This window comes from Amblyomma mixtum, chromosome 4, assembly GCF_055824585.1.
Source record: "Amblyomma mixtum isolate Tamu chromosome 4, ASM5582458v1, whole genome shotgun sequence".
NCBI lineage: Eukaryota > Metazoa > Arthropoda > Arachnida > Ixodida > Ixodidae > Amblyomma > Amblyomma mixtum.
Genome location: NC_143015.1, coordinates 117,560,176 through 117,584,728, shown reverse-complemented (window position 1 = coordinate 117,584,728; position 24,553 = coordinate 117,560,176). Strand labels below are relative to the sequence as shown.

Here is a 24,553-nt window from a genome sequence, read left to right as displayed (position 1 = left end):
GGTGTGCCAGGGCAATAGGTTTGCCAGATTTTGGGATAAAAGAGACACGTCCATGTGCACACGAGGAGGGAAGAGTGCCAGCCTGCCAATGTGTATTGATAAGGTTAGTAAGGGCTTCGAGGGAGGGGGCATTTAGGTTTCGGAGTGCTTTGTTAGTGATGCGGGCAGCCCCCGGGGATGAGGTGGTTCGGAGCTTGAGTAGCGCCGCACCAACCTCGGCCAGGGAGATGACCGCATCACGATCGGGGTTTGGGGGAGCCAGCCGGAGTAGGTGGGAAGAGGAGTAGGGGGGTCGGTGTAGAGGTAGCATATTTGTAATAAGGAGTAATTACTCATCGACATCCACCCGACATCCATCCATTCCCCTATACATTTGACCAGGTAGCATTTTTGTGTCCAATTCTGCTAACACAGTTTCACTCCATGTTCTCTATGTTCGCCCCATTCTCGGGCTAGGAAACGGCGGCAGCCGTTTTGGGCCATATGGCTTACCCCTCGAAGCCATAATATTTGTGGGGAGCCTTTGGCCTGGCTCAGCGCCGCGGCCCGTGGTGTTGCGGATGGATGCCTCTTCGAAGGGGTTTTACGAAGAGGTTGATGTGGATAGGATGTGCGATGGAGAGGAGTGTCAAAACACGAGTGTGATCATACTGGGGCCAAAATTTTTACATGTATGAGTTGTCTTCATAAAAATGCTCTTGTTCCCAACCGTCATTGTAGCCTACGACGTGACATGGGCTTACCAAAGAACGAGGTCTATATAAATTCGGTCACCGAAGAAAGTACTTTTTTGGAAAAGCATTTATTTCAAATGCATGTGAAACAGAGCAACGATTTTTTAATGTTTGTTTTCAATTCAACTCCGCTTTTTTACACGTAGAAGTTATTATTTGCACGCTTAAGAATATGACACTCCGCCGTCATAAAGAACCTTGGTGACGAACAGCGGCTCAGGTGGCGACAATTCTTATTCACTGAACGGCCAAGCACTTCTGCAGGTCGCTGGCGTCAGTAAAGTTATGGCGCACGAAATCTCGCACCTTCCTGACCGTCCAGGTGCGAGTCAGGTTTCCTACACTTAAGCCCAGTAGGGGGCAGGCACGGGGCATGACGTCGCGCTCGGTGTCAAAAAAAGCGATGCCGAAAGGGATTTTCAGGTAGGAAGCCTTCGCCTTGCAAATCTGCAATGCAAAGCAAAGAAGATGGTATGTTATATGGTATGAAGGGTTTAATGTCCCGCAGCGAAACATACGCTCTGTTAGATGAATTAATCCACAAGGGGTACTTTTGAGAGTGTACATTCTGAAGCACGCGGCCATTTATCGTTTCACCTCCATCGAACTGCTACACCCACAGCCTGGATTTCACCCCACGACCTTGGTATCAGCAGCCGAGCACCAGAGAAATTTAGCTGTATCGACGGGCACAAGGAAGTGAGTATGATATAAGCACGTCCTTTCTGTTCTTTCGTCCAAAGAAGTTCTAAGATACTAATGTGTGCTGATCTGCTCTCGAAGCTTCATCTTGATAATCAATTCTTGCACCAGACTTGGGGAACCCAGGTTCTGCACTCTACGGCTAGTGTACAGTGCTATCGCCCGTGCAGTTCGAAGTACATTGAAGCCTGAGATGTTATAACACTAACCAGTACTCCCTCCCCCGTTCCTTAGTTGTCCCTTCGAGAGCACGCATGGCGAGTCACCGCATCGAGCCTAAAACAACGTTTAAACAGTTATTTTATTGGGTTTTAACGTCGCAAAGCGACTCAGGCTATGAAAGACGCCGTAGTGGAGGGCTCCGGAAATTTAGACCATCTGGGCTGCCTTAACGTGCACTGACATCGCACAGCACACAGGCCTCTAGAATTTCGCCTCCATCGAAACGCTACCGCCGCGGCCGGGACCAAACCCGCGTTTAAAATAGGACCAGACGTATTTTCTTACAACCTTAGCGAAATCTAATATGCCATACGCGTCCCTTCCCAGCTACGCAAAACGCCCTATTTTGAAACGGGAACGCTTCAAATCTCTTCACGCGGAACAGAAATGATCTTACAGATATTTAAAAAATACACCGTACAGTGGTGCTATAGGAACCCCTGCACACCGTGCAAGCAGACATCATGCATGCGCTGTTTATAGGCTAGAACTGAGAGTAAGCGAACAACTATGAAGCGAAGATGCATAATCACGAAGTGGTGCAGTGAATACGGGGGAGTTTTTCAATTTCTTCACTCACTGGAAAGCCACTGTGGGCTAGTTGCATTTCAAGTGTGCACTAAAGCTGTCAAACAAGGGCACTGCTTCAAAGAGGCTACATCCTCCTAATCCAGTGCCGGCGCCTCAGCGTTAGCTCTAAGGCAACTGCAGCCTCACTGGAAGCCGTATATTCATGTGGCTTGAGCTGCAGCTTGCAGCAAGAAGATCCATGGCGCCTTCCGGGACAGTTTTCCGCTGAAAAGCCACGACAACTACAGAGAAACTTCTTATATACTGGGTTTCCCTGGTTCAAGGGCCGCACATAGCAGAAAATGGTATGCAAGCAGCTTGATCGGCACTGCAAGTTCTTACAGACCACAATCCAGAGCTGTTCTCCATCAGCCATCAGCTGCCGACTGCGGAACCGCGGAGTGTGAGTTTCTCTGGGTATACTGCTTGGCAGTGGCATCTCCGCGGGCGCGCCAGGATGATACCCGAGAGTTACTGTCCTTCGTTAGGTGGAAATTCGATCGCATCAGTGGCGTAGCCAGAAATTTTGTTTGGGGGCGGGGCTCAAGTTGCAGAGCGGCGGTTCAAACGCAAGAACAATAACTGAATAACTCCATTCCCATTGAGAATGCGGTTGTGTATTTTATAACCTATGCACTGTCGAGACAAGTGAAATATGCATTTTTTTAAATAAAAGAATGTACATTCGTTCGCCTTAAAAATCGTGTCAGAGTTAATTGCTACCAATGCTTCCATGTTTTTGCGTATTTACTAAGGAAAGAAAATATTACTCGAAGTCTACAACTATATCAGTCCTAAACCAGCAAAGCAGTGCATGCCACTGATATGAAAAACGTAAAGGGCATGAAATGAGCAAGTAGAGGACACATATTTTAATGAATCTTTGTCGTTCAAGAGCCTTCACATTTTTGTACAATATGCAACGGCCAGGGAAAAATCTCAATGACGCTGTCCTTCGTTCCAGTGTACTGCACAGCAGCTGCTACAACCAGTCATCTATTGCGAGTAATTGCTCCGAAATTTTAGTCGCAACAGCGAGCACATGAACAAACGAGATGTTCTGCAAGATATGCATAGAAGTACGAATGTAAAATGGAGTATTAGAAATGCAAACATACAACTTGACAACTTGAAAATTGGAATAAAAGCACGTTGGCGCAAATAATTTCACAAGGAGAAGACGAGGAAATTGTGAAGTTATTTATTTTAATTATTTGTTTACGAATACTGCAGACTCCTTCTGGAGTCCAAGCAGGAGTGGGAAACACATGAATAATACCAAAAATACAAAATGAAGTCAAAGAAAAAAGTCATACATTCAAACTTTTCAAAGCAGCAATGAATTCCACTTCGTCAGGAGAATCGACAACATTCTGAGGCAGCTTATTCCAGTCGATCACAGTCATAGGAAAATAGGAATATTTAAATGAATCAATGAAAGACTGATATTCTTTTAAGATTTTCCCGTGGTTAAACCGTGTGTTAGCTAGAGGTGCAGGGGTAAGGTAGAGAGTCTTGTTTATTTCTGTCTTATTATTGTACAGGAGGTACAAGAACTTAAGCCTGTACTCTGTGCGTCTGGATTGGAGGGTCTGAAGATCCTAGAGATTAATCATCTGTGTTAAGCTATCTGTTCGTCTGTAGCGGTTGCAAATAAAACGGACGGCCATTCTCTGTACCTTTTCCAACTTATCTATATTTGTTTTGGTTTAGGGGTCCCATATGCATGACGCATACTCCCAAATCGGTCTAACCAAAATCGGTCTAACATTAGCTATTTGCGCCAAGGTGCTTTTATTTTAAATTTCAAGGTGCTCAACAAACTAGCCCGGCAACATGCCTTACCAAACAACTTGGCAACTGACAAAAAAGTGGCACTGGAAACAAAGTCACTGTATGTATACACAAAATACCCGTATGCCTCCATTAAATCAACGTATCGAAGCAAAAGGCACTCAATGCGTCAAACACATGCGAGATCACCGTTAGTAAACTTTACACACGGCAAGACAGACGATCCAGGCAAGAAAAAAAGTATTATAGCAAAAGTCGCGATATGTACTTGTGCCACTCTGCGGTCGGTGACAGTTCGAAGAAATTTCGGGTGGATGGGGGAGGGTTGGCTGGGGAGGGGGGCTGATGCCCGATAAGCCTCCCCCCCCCCTACCCCTGGCTACGCCCCTAGATCGCATCACAAGTTACTCTGAGTGTATGTCACCAGAGACATGATACATCGTTCCTGCCTCCTAACTTAAATTATCATGCGAATCAAATAAAGTACTGCTAAATAATGTGAGCTGCAACAGATTTTTGCTTAGCAGGCAGTGTCGCGTTATCGTTTGGGCCATGCAAACACTTTAGTGAGATCATGTACATTATGACGACGTTGTGGTCAGACATTTGCCACGCCGTCTGTCATATGACATACTGAAATAGGTAATAATTCCTCCCTCTTGCGCTAGCGTTCCTATACACGACGTATGTTTATTGCGAGCAACGCAAAGCTGAGCACAGGGATGACGATGGCGAGCCACTGGCGATCGAAAACACGCGTTTCTCTCGAACAGCCTGCAGTGAGCAGATGGCGGACCATCTCTATATCTCTCGCGCACATCCCTACGCATCGAATCAAGCCAGCATGCCTGCAACACGACGCATAAAACGAATATCCAAATACATAACACAGACACATTTGCTATATGCGGCACCGCACGTAGAAGACACCAACACACGACCCACCAGCGAAGATATGTGATTGAAAATTGCAGTGCCCACTTCGTAACCTGCATAGTACTTTACCGTCAGTTATCGCGCCAACGAGCTAAAATGCGCGTCAACAACCTTAGTTATTTATGCTAGAGGGAGACGGGACGCAGCAGCGCATAAGACACTGTGAGGTTGCATAAATGGAGATCACTTAGTAGCACGTGCGTTATGGTTTTGGTGTTTTTTTTTCTGTTTCCTTTTATAGGCGTGTTTTCTGTTAATAAACTTTAGTTGAGAGTCAGGGCTTGTTCCTGTGTATTCTTCCTTTCAACCCTGTTGGTTGGTGCTGTTTTTTGCATAATGTATCACCAACTCGCCCGCTTAGCTATCCTGTCGTACTGTACTATTGCTTGTACAACGCATCAATGACAGAAATGAAAAGCACATCAAATTATACGTCACTTTTACGCGCGCGGTACACGTGATCAGAAGAGCACCTGGCAGCACGCGCAACCAGATGGCGCCTGGTGTCGAGAGTACGAACGCATCCGCACCCTTCAAGGTGGGTAAAATATTGTGGTCTAGGCTTCAGTCGCTCGCAGCCCTTAAACTTCAGTGCAGAACCTTACTCTGACGTCCCTGCCATTCGAAGTGTCTTCCACTGCCGCTGAAACACCACAGCAATCAATGCAAATTTCCCACACTGAAGGTCCTTCACCTGCTAAGCGAACATCAGTTCCGCATTGCGGCCAAAGTGAACTGTCGGAAACTTAGTGCAGGAGAAAGCCTTACCTTAGCTTTCAAGACCTTGTCATTCTCGAATACCAGCGTTTGTTTTTGTCCTAAACTGATGCTGTACACCGCCTCCATATCGGGGTTGTACTCAAGGGTGTCGCCTTTGTTCCTTGCGCAGATCTGCGTCCGGAAAATAGTTCTCATGGAATGAAAACATCCGCAACAAATGCAAAGTATTGTCAGTGGTATTAACGGTCGTACCATCATATTTGGCCGGTGTATTTCCGAGTAATGTCTAATTACACTCAACTCATCCTCACCTTCTGCGCAGCATCATAAGGAAGAGACAGGAAGTGATTTCTAAGAAACATTAGAGGCCACAGGATTATCCAGATGGAATTTGTTCAACTATCTTACAAGTAATGAGTTTTGAATTTAATTCTCCTTAATACATATTTTTCTAGGGGCAGTCAACGGCTGATAAAAATGGCGGGTGATTTAGCGTTGTTACGCCAGATGCTAATGAAGAGTGTTTTCGGGTTGAGAGTCGGTTTTCAAGGTCGAGCAAGCTTGGAACGACGATGGGCGAAATCGTACTTGAGCTCCGCCTTAAAAGTATGACGCGATAAAGTTATTGCGCTAATGGCCGTATATTTGGAATTAGTCTCTCTCTGCTTAACGCTTACCGATGGCGGGAATTCATCGGACCATTTCTGGCAAAGCGGGTTAAGCGAATCGGCACTTTCCTGCTATAATAGGTTTTCTCAACGGTGGGGTTTATGAGACCCCACATTCCTCACCCCAGGCACCGTCTAGAGACCATTCAACGATTTAAGTACCACCTGCCAAGGTGAGAATACCGAGATACGCACGACCTAACTGACAGACATATGGCTTTTCGGCTGGCTGTAAACCTTAGCGCTCGCGAACTAAAGAGCTTCGATTGTTAACATGCTTGTCCCGACGATATAAGGGTGCAGATACATCTATACAAGACGCCAGCGCCTACACTACAAGAAAGTAGGCACAGGCAAAGGTCATACGTATGATTTCAGACAAAGAGGGCAATGTCATTAGAAACGTGGATAAGATAGTCAAAGGAGCCGAAAAATTGTACATGAATCTATTCGGGACGCAAATGAAATAGCCAGTATGACACAGCATTGCGACATGGTGCTAGTAAAGATAGAAGTAAAGAAGACTTATAGCAACATAAAGAGGTAAACCACCCGGCGAATATCAGGTAACACCAGATCTGTTGAAGGACTAAGTGGATATTTTGCTGCAAATAATAGCCACCCTCTACACACAATGCCTTAATCCTCGAGCGCAAAAGAAGATTGGAAGAGCCTACCATAATCTTAATCCATAAGAAAGGAGACATCAAAGACTTTAAAAATTACAGACCGATCGCTCTCTGTTGCCTAGAAAATATCTACAAGGTATCGCTAATAGAGTGAAGAGAACCTGAGGCCTATAGGACCATAAGCAACGTTAGACTAAAAATGTCGTTAAACAGAAATGCGCAGAAGATAGCCAACCCATTCATGTCACATTCACAGATTACGAGAAAGAGCTGACTCACTGGAAACCACAGGAGTCATGCAGGCATTACGGAATCAGGGTGTAGATGAGCCTTATGTAAAAATACTAGTAGGTACCTGGTACCTATAACGGCTCCACTATAGTTCACCATAAAATTAGCAATAGACTTCTAATAAGGAAGGATGCAGGGCATGGGGACTACGCTATTCACGCCTTTGGCTTGATCTGGGCTCCGTTGGGAATGCGAATTAATGGAGAATACCATAGTCAGTTGCGATTCGCTGACTACATTGCCTAGCTCCGTCACATGGGAGATGAACTGCAAAGCATGATCAATGCGTAGAACGTTTTTGCAGAAACCCAGAATAATGTTCAACATTCACAAAAGGGAACAGCACTTTACAGTTGGTAAAGAAATACGCCTTTTTTGAGCACGTAGTGGCCGAAGATCCCAATCATGAGAGCCGAATAACTAGAATAAGAATGGAGTGGAGCGCATTTGCCAGGTTCTGTGATAACATGAATGACGGCTTGCCAATGCCCTCAACAGGGAAGTATCAAACCGCTATACTCACCTCAGGGCCCGAGGGGTACTCACCTGAGGGGCAGAAACGAGGAGGATAATGAAAAATACTCAACATAAATTGAGGACCATGCAGCCAGCTAAGGAACGATAATTTGTAAGTGTAACTTTGGCAGGAAGTGGGCAGAGTGGATCTGGGAACAAACGTGGATCAATGACATCCTAACGGAAATAAAGAGGAAGAAATAGGCGTAGAAAGATAACTGATGGTCCTTAAGGGTAACGGAATGGATTCAAAGAGAAGACAAATGTAGCAGCGAATGGCACAAATTTAGGTGGGCGGTTGTGATTAAGGAATTTGCGGGGACAGGGTGGCCGCAGACGACTAAGACCAGGTTAACTGAAGAGGTATGGGGAAGGCCTTTGACCTGCAGTGGCCGTAATCCGTCTGATGTTGTTGATGATGATTAGGCCTTTTCAAGAAACCCTTGAGCTCGGTGCGAAAGATGAATTCAGGCATCACCAAATAACGACGCTTGTGAAATTAAGCTCACATTTCATCCCGCAAAAACATCAAAAACGCGAAGACTGCACGACACTTTTTGTCATAATTAATATGAAGGCTCTTTCTTCATTCAGTCAGTGAAAGTATGCACGCGGGCATGTACCAAAACTGGCCAATTTCGTTAGGGTTTTCATTAATGTCATTATGTGCGTAACATTTGTTTTACTGCATCTCTCATAGGCAAGTTTTCAGCAGATCTGATTTGGTTTGCTTTCTGGGGTTTAACGTCCCAAACCTACTCAGGCTATGATAGACGCCGTAGTGAAGGGCTCCAGAAATTTCTACCCCTTGGGATTCATTAACCTGCACTGATATAGCACAGTAGACGGGCCTCTAGAATTTCGTCTCCATCGAAATCCGACCGCCACGGCTGCGATCTAACCCGCGTCTTTCGGGTCAGCAGCGGAGCGCCATAACCCGTAAACCATCGCGGCGGGTTTTCAGCGCAACGTTTGACATAGAGAAGTTTAACCAGTATGGACTCACGTCGAGGCGGGCGAGCGACCCTTGATCTCTGCATGGCTCGAACAGCTCGTAGTGCTTAGTCAACCACTTTCCATTCTCAAAGGTTTGGTACTTTGGTGAGAATACCCGAAGATCACTTGTGAAAGAAATCGCCATCGACATGCTGATATTGTTTGAAACTGTCATATTCAAATAAGCCATGGCTTTCATCTGTGCTTTCGGAGAACAAAGAAAGAAAAGAGAGGCCAGAATCATTCGCAAGTTCCTCAGGCCTGAACATTGATTTGAATCAAACAATTCACCGCTTCCATCATGTACTGAGCAGTTGCGGTACAATGAGACATGTATGCCTCTACAGCTGTATTTATATACATGTATGTATATATGTGTGTCTGTGTAGTATATGTGCACACCTTGATGAACGATTTGTTGACCACTGTTCTGGTAGCAAGTTTCGTAACCGCAGAGACTACTGTGTCTGCCTTTATATGTAAATACACGTGTATGATTCATTTATATGGTGCCTCACATCCAGGCATAATCCTGATGGTTCATAGCGCGTTCCTTCCTCCTACTATATATATATATATATATATATATATATATATATATATATATATATATATATATAGCAAACAAGGGAAGGGAAATAGGGGCTCCTTATAAATATGAGAGAAGCCAACAGCCACAGAAGCCAAGGGGCACAGGGGATTTTTTTAATTAATTTATTTATTTTGTAGTGTTGATCAATTTATAATATTACTGAATATGTTATCGCTTAAAGCTAATTGATCAGAAAAGTAAAAGAAAAAACAACCACATGCCGCCGGTGGGATCCGAACCCACGACCTCCGAATTACGTGTCCGGTGCTCTACCGGACGCGTGATTTGTAAACATAAATACCCCCGAAAGCAGAATACTTGACAGCCGTCGTCGTAGTTCAGCGGTAGTTTGTCTTTCGCTTCGAATACGTGATGTGTATTTTCACGTGAAGGATTTACTACACTGTAGTAGATATTCCGTCTTAAAACTAAAACCTGTGAAGAGACAGTAACACCACCACGCATAAGAAATAAACGAACCAGTGTCTTCCACTGCTATCCCATGTGAAGCTAGTATGTCGGAAGGCAACCTGTTGCTGGGCATACATGGGCGCGTCAGGATTCTCCGCGCGAGGAACCCGTTGGAACGGAAAATCGTTCCTCTGGGATCTCGGGCGGCCACACCAAAGGCTGGGACTGCGTTAGGTCACACAAACTTGCGCTAGGACAAAGCTATAGTGGCGTTTGAAAGCACACTTGGTTGCGTTGAGGCGGGGCAGCGGTGCAATGAGACGACATTGATCTCAGCCGGCTTCGCGAACAAGGCGTGCAGCCACTTCTAAATACTTGTGGTGAGTTCTTTTGGAAGTATCCTCGTATAAGTGTAAAACGCTAGTTCGGCTAATGCTCTAAAATCACTTCCTGTTTTTGGAGAGCTTGTCGATTAACAAGTGTTCGCTTGCCAGGGAAGCTATTACTAGCCAGGATATTCAGAAATAGGGCCGGCACTTATCCCTTTTTGCAAGCTTCCGAGGCTTCTAATATTTAATTTCTTCTCACTTTATCTAGAAAAACATTCAGATCACATATTAAATAATTCAAATAGCCTAAATTCTTGTCGAGAAGCGGCGCGCCGGTACCTCCAACGGGGGGGGGGGGGGGGGGGAGTATTTTCGGCATTTGCTCTGCACACACCCTGCGTGACACTGTGAACAATCAACGCTTTCTTTCCAATGGTCTTATGCGAAGTCTGTGAGAGAAGTGGCTTACTTTTTGAGGTCACAGTCTGTAAAACTATATCCATAGCGGTCTGTATTCTCTAAACCTTGTTAATACTCTCTGTACAATCGCTGAACAGGCACACACTAACACTTCGAAACCGGCAGCCATAATTAGTGGCGAAGGGTTTAGCGGTGATTAGAATTGTGGGAGGCGTATATAATAATAAATCTATTCAATTCCTATATTTTATGCCATCGTACCCAACAGCATACTCGCCTCCCTGCTTTGAGCATGTGTTAGGAGTTGAATTTCCGAGTTGTAATGTTCACTGTTTCTTGATTTATTCATTTTAGTTTCTACGTCTTCACAGAGAGCTTTACCAACTACGTCATATTGCTTCACGAAGGTTTCTAGGCAGAGCCAAATTCTACCTTCAACCTCCAAAATAGCTGAAGTGTAACAAATTGCGCCGCACAAAAGGCCTGTGCCGTTTATATTTTCACAAAGTAACAGAATTCTTCCATTCAACCAACCAGAATATTCTTAATCAAGAACCTAGCCCTCTATTCTTTCCCGTCAGTAAAACTAGCGAAAGCGATGTGCCAGCGATGGCAATACCAACCCAAGATTTAGTCACTATCACCTGGATAAGAATCCTGCGTGAGATCAATCCCTGAGCGTAACATTGTTGGTTCCACTTGTGACCTGCCTCTCAGAGCAGAATTTTCTACTTTCCATTTTGACGCCATTCTAAGGATTAGGTTTTGCCCATTCATTTTTAAACATTGAACAGGTTCACATGGGCAGCCATGTTCTCTTTGAGACACACAATTTAGTGTGATAATCTGATATGTGCTCAATGGGCGGGGGGGAGACTGTCAGAGTGGGGTGAAAAACCTGTATGCGGTTTTTCGACAGCAAGTATCGGGGATAATTACTCAGGATTCAATAAATCATATAAACAGCTTTGAAAAGTGACAATAGATATTGGTGAAACACCCATTCACAGATCGTTATTAGAGCAAAAGCGTCAGCCTATTCAGTATATATATATAGGATATCATCCGGTTTCTGCAACGTACGACTGAAATGGTAGCGCTGAATTTGCTCGGCGAATTCAGCATGGAAATTGGATGGATCAAGCAGTTAGCGTCGTTGACGTTTGACTTGTGTGACGCCGCGATGTAGAGCGACGGCCTGAAAATCGTCCTGCGAACGGATAGAAACCACAGTGCAATATTTGCAGACGAACTATTAACACTCAGCAACAAAGCATTACAGGGACACTCATTGTAGCCGAAAATTGGCGCATGCGTAGCTCTAATGTGGTAGCGGTCCTGAACCGCGTGCATTTCGCTTTATTGATGGACCGGGTGGGGCACTGCTAGCATTCTATTCAAACAGCATTCTGTTCTTCATCATCACGGGAAAAAGTATTATCGCCTCCTCTCGATTTGCATCATGGAAAGTCTAATTGGCGGGTGTTGGCAATGCAAGAGTAAAGGAGCGGAAAATGAGTGTCTTGGGTCAGAAATCTTCACTTGCAAGGATAATCAAAGAAGACGGCTAGAAGAATAATAAATTTTACTTTTGAGGACCAACACTTTATCTTCTATTGCCTTCCTACCCAGGAAATAAATTCTTAAACATTCCTAACTCGTGAAAGCCGACTTAGGTTGTCAAGTCAAATACGAATGCAATATCTAATGTCGAGAGTGTTGCGGAATTACGGGGTCCTAATGAAAAATAAGACCGAACGCCAGCAACTATGAAAAGATTAACACTATTCTTCAACACTAATTATTCGTAATGGATACTAAAGCGCAAAAAGAAGAGCACATGACAAGAAGGCCACACACGATAGGCGCTTGTCATGTGTGGGCATTTTCCAATGTTCTTAACAATAAAAATAATAACAATAATAATTTCTTATTGATGAAAGGAAATGACGCAGTATCTGTCTCGCATATCTCGGTGGACAGCTGAACCGCGCCGTAAGGGTAGGGGGAAGCTGGGAGTGAAAGAGGAAAGAGAGAAACTGGTGCCGTAGTGGAGGTCTCCGGAATAATTTCGACCACCTGGGGTGGTGGTGAAAATATTCTAATTAAATAGTTTATGAGGTTGTAGCGGCGGTTGAAGCTCTCAATGCGGAATCCCATTGGCGTAGGCTGCTGTCCGGGCTCTTTCGATGAGTTGCGTTTGAGTCGCTTCATCGGAGCTGGTCAGAGCTGCCTGCCACCCCTCCTGCGTTGGCTGTTTATTAACAGTGATCGCCTGATTTTGTTGGCAGGCCCATTTGATATGGTAATGGTGCACTGAGTCAAATGACTCCGGGTCTATTGGATGTAGTCTTCGTTGTTTTTTGTAAGTGTTGGTCTGTAGCTTTCGGATATTTTGTTCCTGCTCTTCATCTGGTGTCTTACACGGCGGAGGGTAGACCCGACGAGATAATCATAAGTGCTGAAGTGTGTAGGTGTATGTTAGTCGTGGCGTAGAAGGTTCCACGGCATCCGTACTGTGTGCACGGGGGAGAAATGCTCGGGCTGAGGCATGTGCGCTCTCGTTCCCTGGGATGCCCTGATAACCTGGCACCCATATTAGGTCTTTTTGTGTGGGTTGGTAGCTACTGGTGTAGCTATCTTGCAGGATTTTAGATGCTAGCGGTGCGACCCTGCCCCTGAGGTAATTGCGATACCCTCTATGTGAATCTGTAAGAATGTATTCTGAGCTAGTGTGTGTTGCAGCTAGAGCAATCGCCACTTCTTCCGCAGCCAGTATGTCCTGGCTAGCCAGTACTAGTCCGTCCATTGTTTTATTTCGGTGCACTACCGTGACAGCCGTAATTTCCTGCTCGGGACACGCAGCATCGGCTTAGAGCACTGCCTCCCTCCCGCCGTAGTACCTTTTCATGGCTTCCGCTCGTGCTTGTCGTCTTGACTGGTGAAAATCGGGGTGCATATTCCTGTGTAGTGGAGCTGCCTTGAATTGTCTTCTTCATGAGGCTCGAATGTCGGTTTTGGTGCCTAGCTATCGGAGGCAGTTCATGTTTAAATCCCTGAGGACTTGACGGCCAGTCCGAGTAGTGGAGAGCCGTACAACCTGCGCCGTGAGGTGTGTCTCTATCAGCTCGTCTATCGTGTTGTGCCCACCCAGTCGTAAGAGCCGGTCCGTCAATGTCGCAAGAGGGGGGCAGAGTGAATTCTAGTAGGCTGTTCTGATTATGACAACGAGGTTTTTGATGTCACACTTCTTCAGGAGGGGGTAGGGCGCTCCGTAGACGACGCGGATTACGACAAAAGCCTGCAGCAGTCGCAGAGTATCTTCTTCTCGCATCCTTGATTTCCGCGTCGTTATTCTGGCTATCATCGTGGCGACTTGCTTACTCCCGAGCCGCAGTTTCTGGAGGGTGACGAGGTTGTTGCCGTTGTTATTCATGTACGGACACAGTATCTTGAGGGGTTGAACTTCCTTGATGGGTTAGATTTCAACGCGGATGTCGACGGTGTCCTGATTCTTGCGTTGACGAAATACTATGACTATGAAGGAGGACATGGCGATCTTCAACGTGCACTTACATCGCACAGCCCACGGGAGCCTTTTACGCTCCGCCTCCATCGAAACGCGTCTGCCGTGTTCGGGTTCGAACCCGAGAGCTATGCTTTGTTAATGAGCGCCTTAACCGCTGAGTGACCGCGGCGGTCTCGCGTGATCGTCTTTTCGTGCTTTAGTATCCATTATGAATCAATACGAACACTTACGCCCAACTTTTTGCCCGCCTTCGCTAATATTGAAGGCACCAGCATATTTCATTCCTGACTGTGAATGAAATGTACGGTGAACCTGTAATTGTACCATTCCTAGCAACCACAAATATTGATGGCCGCTCCAAATGCACATGCTCTCGTACACCATGTAAAATTCAGCCGCATGGTAAAACAATGACATTGGAGAAAAAACACTTACTTGGTTTGTAGGATGGCCTCATGATGACCTGGCTTTTCGAATCTGACGCCGATAACAGTGTAACACGGCCGCTGAGCCGTTTCTTTGGTCCGCATTATAGAGTATATTTTCTGCGGTAGGAGAAATGCTGTTTTTATGCAGGTGTTCATAAAGTTTGTTATGATTTGTGTAATAGAGAGAAAAAAAAACGGTATGCAAAATTTATCCCTCATTATGTGGCGCCAGCATCTGCGTTGAAATCATCAATTTTGGATTATCACATCTCCTAATACGGAAATTTAGGCGAGCACAAATGCGACTGTTTAATGTTGTTGCAGCAATGTGCAGCTATCAGTATCGCCTTATCTCTCATGTGAAATTTTGTAGCGAAAGCTACATTGGCGGTGCACCGAGGAGGCACAGAGACCGACCTTGAGCCGTTGCGTAGCAACCGCCGCAGCTGGCAGACGACGCGCGCTCGCCGCGCCATCTGGCATGACGTCACACCACGCGCCTCGCCCCGCAGCCGCCGCCATCGTTTGGTATGACGTCACACCGCTTGCCTCGTCGTTGCGGTCGCCTCCACTCGCTTCGCCAGCTGTGTCGCATGCCTTATACCATGTCGGAGGATTGCACAGTATCGATTGACGATGGTATATTTGATGGTATAGCAGGTGTAGCACCTCAAGGCGGCACAATGAATATGAGTGATACCATAGTGTAGGGCTATGGCTTTCTGCCGCAAGAGATTTTGTTTTCACTTTCTTATCGAAAAACGGAACACATTTTTCTGTAGTATTATCAGTCCCCTGTCGTGACGACTCAGCAGACTCCTGTCGTAACGACTGAGTAGCTCGTAATGACTGAGTCAGTAGTGTCGCAACAACAAACTCCTTCGCAATAGTACAGAAAATTTTGTCGTAACGACAGGACGACAGAACTTTCTTTTGTAGTTTTGGACCAGCTCTGTCGTATTTTTCAACTGGAGTTCACTGCAATCGGACATCATACGGGCGCCTTGCAGTCTGCCTTCATCGAGAATCGGCCCACACATGCGAAAAGCAACCAGCGTGGAGAACAGCTTCCTCCGCGATAGCGTAAGAAGCTTGTTCTGCGGAGAACCCGGCGTCGGCAGTTTTCCAGCTTCATTCGCGAAAATCATAGACGCTTTAAATGAAAGAAAGAAGCCAGCCGGCAGTCGTGCTCCAAGCGAAGACCTCTGCGCGCCAGGCGGGTACGCAACGCATAGGCCACGAAGGGTCGTTGGTTAGAGCGTGTCAAAAAGGCACCTAGTGAAAGCGTTGCGGTCTCTATGACTTAGCAGCCTGTGTTTGAAGTCAGTACTGGTGTGTACAGAATAAAAACTAAGAAAAGATATATAAATATGCCAGTTGGGCGTCACAAATTGAAGGAATGAAAAGGAGGTGTTATGGTGCTTCATTGTACTATAAAAAATGGTGTGTATGTGTATGCGTATGTAGTGGCGTAATATGTACTGCATTGTAACCTAGACATTAACTGGTCAGCGGTAATCGTTAATTGGGACTGGTGATTGGTTATCAATTAAGTTATCGGTAATTGTAATTATCATCGGTAACTGTGATCGGTAATAGGATTGTGGATTGTTAATCGGTGAGAAATGTGACAAAAAAAACAGAACAACAGGCAGAACAGGCAGCGGCAGTGGAAAAAATTTACTCTATTGCCTCCGGTGCTCGCCGCTATGACGTTTCACATTGCTTCACATGCCTGCTACGTTTAAAATCTTCTTGTCTTCCATACGACTTGCAGGGAAACCTATAATCAACCGTGCCGGCATGTACTCCTCGGGCTCGCAGTAAATTATCATTACGCGATTTTACACATCCGCGCGCCATTCCTTACCTGAAGTAATTTGAGGCACGCAATGATCCTGCTCTCTTCGGTGTTCCCGTAAATATCGACTATTCCGAAATGAGAAACACCACGGTTCCAGAGGTCGACCAGGGCGTGCTCGAAGGATTGGCTGTAGGCTTTCGCATCAATTTCGGGAGAACTGAAAATAAGGTTAAACGACTTGTATAGCAACGTGGTAAGGGGAGTACTCAGATGGTGCTTACAATGCCAAGGGCGAATTTCAAGAGATGGAAGCGGCTTGAAACGTTGCCGCTGATCGTCGTCTTCTACTTAGGGAAAATCCATGTTTTAACCCTGATCGGAATGTAGTAAACATTTCCTTCAGTTTTTTTTTCCTGAATCGAGCCCGTTGCCGTGGCACAAGCTCTATGCAACTTGCCTCAGTCTTTGTCGCTTATGGCTGTAGACCTTTTATGCGAAGCATACTAAAATAGCCCAACCCAGCTCCTCGAGCGCGGCGGTGTCGTTACCATTGACCTTTCGTGACCTCCATGTCTTACCACGTGATGCGTGACGTCACAGCAGATGAAAAACGGGGGCCCAACTCACGCCGTCGCGCGAGGCGTCGTGACCAAGGATGACCACGTGGTGCGTGACGTCACAGCAGATGAGAAACGGGGGCCCAGCTCGCGCCGTCGCGCGAGGCGTCGCGACCAAGGAGGACCACGTGATGCGTGACGTAACGACATAGGAGAAACGGGACCCCAGCTGCCGCCGTCGCGCGAAGCGTCGCGACCAATGTGTTTCCTGCTTCTGCCGCTAGGTGCGTTGTAGTGAACACGTGATGCTGGAGCGGCGGTATACAAGGGGGTGCGCTGCCTCTGCTAGGCGTACACGGGATAGAGATGCCTCCTGGAGACAGAGCTGCTCGTTGGAATGAGAAGCAAAAGTTGCGGCGTGCTACAGAGACTGATGAAGAGCGTGAAGAACGTCTAGCCAAGCGGAGTGCTCGATATGCAACTCGGCGACAATATGCTTCGCATCTGACTGGGCTGAACCTCAGCTAAGCCTCAGCCATTTTACTTTTTCATCTTATCAGGCTATGAAGCACAGGTGCTACAATGTCATAAAACCGTGCTTGTTGCATTGCACCCCAGCTGATGTTACGCCTGACAAATTACTCCCATTTTTTAACAAACGGTTGAAAACTTAGCACATCAATTCATTATCAATCAATTCAGAGAGAGACGGACATATACCAAGTACACGGCACACCTATAATGCGTGAATTCTAATACATTTTTTGAGGACATCCTTGATACCCGAACCTATGCATTTACGTTTTATGACCGAAACTGTGCTGGACATATGCGAACGAACAATATAGAGATGCAAAGCAGTGTGGAACGTGGGGCGCTACTGTTACCAAAAACAACGCCCATTTGAGTATTAAAAACGGCTGCGAAGACTTTGAAGCGATGCATGTGAGTCCGAAAGCGAAACACGAACCAGATTCAGGTGCGCTTATTGGTCAATATGTCGTATAGGCGATCCCTTCCTTCGTAAATTGGAAAATGAAAAAATGTTGGAATACTGTTCTTCCCGACCAACTGAAGCGGCTGGCTGTCAACGCGCACCCAAGGTGACCGGCGCCTAACTTCAACCGTATCAGCGGGGACACCGGGAGAACCGCATCTCCGTGAGGTTTTCCCAGTGCTGTTCCCAGTCTGGCGCTCTTATCAGCGACCTGAAAATGGCGCCCTCTCGAGCAATTTCCCTCTTCCTCTGGGCGCAAGACTACGCCCCCTTTGCAAGCTGCCGAGAATTTTTGCCCACGTTTAGTATGCTTGACCAGCCGTACCATTGAAAGAGTGGGAGAAGTTTTGATTTCACACTAAGGCCTTTGAACTGCGCTGCCCACTCAGTGACGGCGCACAAGGCTCCGTTATAATCTCGTATCGGTTTTTTCAGAGACTCTTTAGCGCAGGTAGCCTAAAAAAGGATGCGCAGAAATTTTTGCGCGGTAAGAGAGGCTGCAGCTACCGTTGTGTCTGAAAGCACTGGAAATGAATATCTTTTGCAGAGGCTTCATTTTAGCCGTTCCTTCGTCTTTTTCTTAGTTTGTAATTGGGTTTTGGCCTCACCCTGAAATGGATTCGCGTATATGTTAACCACGTATTGAGGCGAGTGCGAGTTTAAAAATCTGGATAGAGCCAAACGGGAGTATATGCCTCACAAAGGTGACGCCAATAGCGAGAGACTAGGTGTGCACCTTATACTCACTCTTTGTCGAAGGATACGCCGATGCTAGTGGCTGTAAACACGGTCGACAAGCCCATGAAATGCCTCAGCCCGGCGCTGTATCTCTGACCCAGCTTGTTCTGGCCATCGCGGGACAGGGAATCAAAGAAGAGCAGGTCACATAGGCCATCCGTTGGGACCACACTTGTGCTACCGAACACGTTGGAGACTGTGCAGAGCAGGGTGTAGGGAGGTGTGGGAGGGGAGCCTGCGGACATAGCAAAGGCGGCATGCAAATATTTATAAGCATACATGAAATGGCTCATATCGCTAATGCACTGCGGTTAAGTACACAACATCGAACATACAGAAGAGGAACCAAGCAGAAATGATAAAACACGATCTCTCGGTAATACTGGCCTACTTTCTAATTAGCTGATTCCAATAGCAATCTTTTGAAACGCGTGCCCGAAAGTGTCGCGAATGATTATAGAGCACGGCGTAGAAGAGAGGTATGTGTAACGCAGCCTTCTGGGATCAAGATTGCACTTACACGTGCCTATAAGAAGCTTATTAAGCACGGCACATTGCAGATATCGCTTACACATGTACCACTTCCTAAGCGCCAGCCGACCCCACTTGAAAACCTTAAGTAAAATATCTGCCATCGTGGGAGGTGTGTCTGATACTTTCATGCATTACCCCATCACTGGTTACATAATCCAAGATGTAGAAACTAAGCGAGAGAAGGAAAACAAACGAGCCACAAGAGCAAAGAGTGGTGAACCTGATGAGAAGCAGTTTACGCAAAAAGGCGCCGTAATATGGGAGTAAAAATAATGATTATTTTAGAGCACGGAATATTAGCAAGTCCGCGCTTGGAACGAATGCATAGCAAGAGCTGGTGTTGGCCGAACATTAGAGGAAGAGAACTGGAGGATCGTAACGCAACGACGAAGGTACTCTGAGTGACTTAGACAAGAAAATGCATTCTGGCGAAAATCCAATGCAGAAGTTTTACATTCCGCTCCTGTTCCTGCTGCCAGCGCAGAAAGACGAATAGTTTACTCGGATTGAAGACAAAGTGAAGCCAAGATGGCGGCAGTGCCGCTACAAAACTGGCAGGACACTAATGACAAAAGAAAAGGTGTAAGAAGCGTTCGCGCTATCTTCCTTTTATCGTGATTTGTATAGCATGTAACGCCGGTAAATTTCTGCAGAGGAAAGCTTTATACTGCAAGAATTTATCGCAAAAAAATCCGGGAAATTCCGACAGAAGTGTGAAATATTCATTTTGTTTAATCCCACTTCGCAAACTCCAAACCCCCGGTAAATAAATGAAAGGCGGCTATTACAGTTGTATGCTATGCAGAGTTCAGTAGATGCAGTTCAATCTTTATTTCAAGGCTGACCCATGTTTAACACTGTGCCACAAAAGCGACTGAATGCTGTGCCTCATGAGGCGCCATAGGCATATCTTTCACTTATTGTGGACAACCTGCAATGGAGTGCAACACAGCCGAAAGAAAACTGGCACTCGCTTGAATATCACTTTCGCTCCGTGGCAGCCGGCTATCAGCAACAGAAAGCCTCAGCATAGCACTGAGAGCATTGCTAATGCTATCATCCCATGTTTCAAGCCGGTGATTACCGCCTCCTTAGCCTGGATTCATTCCAAAGCGCTGAATAATTCAAAGCACTCATTTACGTGTGTTCTTCCCCACTTTTGTTTGTCACAGGCCACATTAAGGCTCGCACTCTGTACTGAGGGAGCGCCAGTGTTTTGACGGCACTCATATGAAATAGGTACAGCACGTTTCACCAAGAAAATACATCCAGTCTATGCCTCATACACAGCTACCAAACAATTTGTAAACGGCATAAAAGAATGAGAAGCATTGGCTCAAAGATTTGGCGGAAAAGATCGGGATGGGGAGGTGCGCTATTATTTAGATACTCAAGCTCTGCAAGAACTCACTCTTCGGAGGCGCAGTGGTAGTGGTTGTGGACGTGCTCTTCGTGGTGGTCGTGGACGTGCTCTCTGTGGTCGTCGTTGTGGTGGTGCTCGTAGTTGTCATTTCGGTAGTGCTGGTGGTTGTCGTGGTGGTCGGGACTGTCTCGAGAGGTGTGGTTGTCGCCGCAGTCGTAGTGGTTAATACCGAGGTGGCAGTGGTAACTGCGACTGCGGTCTCAACACCCGATACAAAGGGCGGCGGTGGTGCAGCTGCGGGCTTGTATGTAGCTTCAAGAGTCGGCTTCAGAATATCTTTGTCGTCTAAGGACAAATATTCACATAAAACGCGGGCACTTCAAAGCCGGAACATGGCAACGCTGATAACGTGGCAATCGGAGCTCCATCGCAATATCATCAGAGTTTCGAAGAACATGGTCATGTTGTTGATGGCGACCGATTTTGCATTCGCTTGTTAATACTTTGCTGTGTAGTCACAAAGGTATACAGAGCCACGTTAACAGGGAAGTTCAAACGCATTAAACATTACTCGCCCTTTAAAAAAGAACTAAGTGCAAATTATCAACTTTTCCTCTTTTTTCTCATAAAGCTACAAAACGGCATGAGAAGAGATGATATGCCTGAGTTGCCTTTTGAATAATACACTGTAGGCGTGATAAACGAAGACGAGAAATGAAGGCAGAGGACGGCTATCTCACCCAGCCACAGCAGACCGATGACAAGCACCAGGCAGATAAGGAAGCCCAACACGACAAAGACGCAGCCGACCAGCCAGCACCACCAGAATAACCAGCCATCCCTGCGAATGGAATGGTTGAAGCGACTTACATCGTGATTAAAAAAAATAGTGGAAGATGCTCTCACAATTACAGCCGAAGACCACAGAGCTGACAAGAATCGTTTCGAAGATTGTGGCTTAATATTTCCTTCAAAAGGTAAGTTGTAAATTTCGCAAATGTATTCAAAACAATATCTAACAATTTTGTCTAGGTGATGACTCCTGAAGTTTTATTACATCGGCTGACGTTTCTACAAAATACTACGTCATTTGTTCCGTCATTTATTGCCACCGAGAAAAAGAAAACAATGGCATGGGTTGAAACGAGAGAGCACCAAACAAACTATGCATCTAACAATGTTTACAAAACTATCATTATTTTCCTACTTACTCGACAATGGTTGATGCTGTAATTCAAAATTAAATTAAGCACTCGTTCGGCTATAGAAAAAAAAACACTACGCTTTAAGGTTTGTCGCCTATCGCTGAATTTTCTCAAAATTTAAGGCACTAACATAGAAACTGAGAACAAATCACAGCCAAAGCTTTTCCTCAAAGACCGTTACACGTAGTATTGACTTCGTTTTAAAGTAAAGTAATAGCTTTAAGCCTATCGTTCCACAGCAAAACCGGCGTTATCCCGTTGACATGTGTTGTTAGGCGAACCTCTGCGTCCGCCACTGTGCCCGGGAGCAGTGCTACAACAAGGCCAAGTTGGCAGGCAAATTTTGCTGATGTAGAACAGCGGTGTTAGGGAAATAGTTTGCTTAATTTAAGCTTAGTGTAGCACTGATCATTGCAGTGCGCTCTAGACGCGATAATTTGTGAAGCACAAAAAAATAATTAGTAGGATGAAAGTGAATTAGCAACCAGTGCGTGTGTCAGCGAACGTGTGGTTTAGTGATGAGCTAAATATTATGTGTAGTGGACTAGAGTCGACGTTATTAGCGGGATACTGATTTGAGTAATTAAATTAAAGAAATTCAATCAGAGAAGTGTGTGTGGGATAAGTGTTGAGCTATGGAATGAAATGGAGATTGTGGTAAATGGTGCCATATTAATTAAAGTAATTAAATTTAGCCACGTGTACATCGACTTCACGTGACTTGATGTGTGACTTCGGTTTGTTATAGCCTGAGAGGCCAATGAACTTGCACGTGAATCATCGAAGGGGTAAGTTCCGCCCCACCGGTGGCGATCCCGCGCTGTTGTCACTTGCTTCGTAAAGTGCCCTGACGTCGCACACGACTACAGGAAACTGCGCTGTGGATTTAGTGACGTGTGCGAGTGCTTCCGGTGGCTCCCCTACGCATGGTGTGCCGTGCACGAGGGTTGCCTTATCGTCTGAATGGTGTGCAGGACTGTCGAGCGCTCGGCCCTTATCGGTGTTTTCCAAAGTTTTGTCCTCCAATTCGTGAATTGCTTCTTTTACTGTTTCATTCCAAGCAGTCTCTGGAATGCCACTGTGGTTTCTAACAGAGGCCGAAGAGTAAATATAACACGAAAATGCTCTGAAGCCGGCCACACTTACCGTCTTCCTCGTGTGAGTCTACATCACGTAGTGATGCATCTGAAGAATGCGAGAGAACATTTTTCCCGTGTTGACATCAACATTGTTCTATGCTTCACGAAAAATTAACTGCCACCAACGATAAAAGCAATCATATCCTTCGGAAGCGATATTTTTAGTGCTTTCTGCAAACCGTTACCCAGTGGTGCATAAGATACGATAGTGTACGATAGTCTAATGGCGCGAGGCAAGCGATCGGAAACGAGCGACATGGCACAAGCATTTATGTTTACCGAACAATGCGTCGCGGACCCACTTCCAAGCATTTCGCGCCACACAAGCCGACAAACATTCCAAGGGTGTATTGGCACACATCAAATCGGCAATCGATACCAGGTAGCCCTGGAGGTCGATCACCACACGTAAAACAATGCGGCCGCATCCTCAATCAGGAGGCACTTCTGCGATCTCTTCGAATGCTTTCGCCTGACGTGTGGTAATATTTCACCTTTTCAATTTAATATTTCAATGCTGACAAAACAAAAAAGCTTTACTTACCACTTTTATCTGAAATTTTAGCGAAAATATCTTTAGGTTCATTGCATTTTTCAAGTCATTGAAAAAATTATTGCTGCATTCCGATTGTGTTCTTGCGAAATGTGTCCGGCAGTACTAACGGCTGGGAACGCACAACAGGGCCTTCAGAACTAACATCGACACTATTTAATAGTCAGAATAATATTGAAGGTAATTATGATTACAATAAATAGGATTAAAGTCAACAGGTAATGATCTTGTAATTTTCGAGTTAATGAGCATAATAACCTACGTGGTAAGTCTTAGAATGAATCGAAGAGCATGGTCGAGCCCATAAAACGCTAGAAATAATGCTGTCAACAAAAAATATTGCAATAGACAATTATGTTCACACCAAGAATGAACCAAACAGTTACGACCAACACTGAGAGTCTTGGAAGCCGCAAGATAGTATATCAGGGCCAGGCGGCGACAGCAGATACCCAGATATAGGCGCTGAAACTAAGAAGAATATGAACGAGGTGGAATGCATTTGACAGGAACTCCCAAGTCGTGTATAGCAGCTTACCAGTAACCCTTCAAGAAGAAATTACACAACACTAGTATCTTGCAACAATGCACCATTGGGACCGAAAGGCTAACTAAAGGAAAGGTTTCAGTTGGGATAAGGATAACCCTATGGATTAAGCAAGTAGAAATGACCGCTTCAACGCTCAGCGACAGGTGAGAGCACGGTGGGTCACAGAGAAAAGCGTGAGCTATTGGTATCCCGGGATAAATAGAGACAAAAACGGCCAAGGTCCCCAAATGTAATGCCAAGGGAAGGCAGTCTGTTATCGCTACGGGTGGCGGAGCGGACCATACTCGTAATTGTCCGTACTCTAGAAAACCCCACACTCACCCATTTCCGTGGATGGACTGCCTCTTGGGGGTCCTGAAGCCTGCTCGGCGGAGTATAGCCGTGATGCTTCTCGCCAGCGGGATAGTCTTCTTCTTCTTCTCCCCAAGTCCAAGCCCAGGCTTTTCTTCTTCTTCTTCTTCTTCACCTCTTTATAATGGCACATACCCACGTAGGGGGATTGGCCAAGGTATAGTGGTATAAATAAGGAAATTTTCATAGGAGTGCGACAAAATATCGGAGCCAAACGTGAATTTTGAAAAATGTATTCATGAAAAACGACAGGAGAATATTTGAAGTGAGATAAC

At 45.7% G+C, this 24,553-nt stretch overlaps 2 protein-coding genes across 2 annotated transcripts; both read right to left on the bottom strand.

Annotated features, from left to right (window-relative positions):
• Positions 1-929: 929 nt before the first annotated feature.
• On the bottom strand, positions 930-13,966 carry LOC149348056 (uncharacterized). Its single transcript, XM_089541675.1, has 4 exons — positions 13,915-13,966; positions 7,790-7,812; positions 5,727-5,849; positions 930-1,181 (listed from the first exon to the last, which is right to left on the bottom strand). The coding sequence occupies exons 1-4, from the start codon at positions 13,964-13,966 to the stop codon at positions 972-974; spliced, it is 408 nt and encodes a 135-aa protein (XP_089397801.1). The 3' UTR covers positions 930-971.
• Positions 13,967-14,490: 524 nt separating this feature from the next.
• Positions 14,491-24,252, bottom strand: LOC149348055 (uncharacterized). The gene is made up of 5 exons (XM_089541674.1): positions 24,249-24,252; positions 20,529-20,825; positions 18,593-18,818; positions 16,358-16,508; positions 14,491-14,604 (listed from the first exon to the last, which is right to left on the bottom strand). Exons 1-5 carry the CDS (start codon positions 24,250-24,252, stop codon positions 14,491-14,493), a joined length of 792 nt encoding a protein of 263 aa, XP_089397800.1.
• Positions 24,253-24,553: the final 301 nt, after the last annotated feature.

Bases quoted from the DNA above. Each gene is read 5' to 3' on its own strand.
- LOC149348056 (XM_089541675.1), bottom strand. From the start codon at position 13,966: ATGAATAACAACGGCAACAACCTCGTCACCCTCCAGAAACTGCGGCTC. The intron at 5,850-7,789 runs GTGAGTATAGCG...TTCCGGACGCAG, and splicing joins AGTACCCCTCGGGCCCTGAG to ATCTGCGCAAGGAACAAAGG. The intron at 1,182-5,726 runs GTAAGGCTTTCT...TTTGCATTGCAG, and splicing joins ACAAGGTCTTGAAAGCTAAG to ATTTGCAAGGCGAAGGCTTC.
- LOC149348055 (XM_089541674.1), bottom strand. The intron at 18,819-20,528 runs GTGAGTTCTTGC...CTATGTCCGCAG, and splicing joins TACCACTGCGCCTCCGAAGA to GCTCCCCTCCCACACCTCCC. The intron at 16,509-18,592 runs GTGAGTATAAGG...CCTTATTTTCAG, and splicing joins GGCGTATCCTTCGACAAAGA to TTCTCCCGAAATTGATGCGA.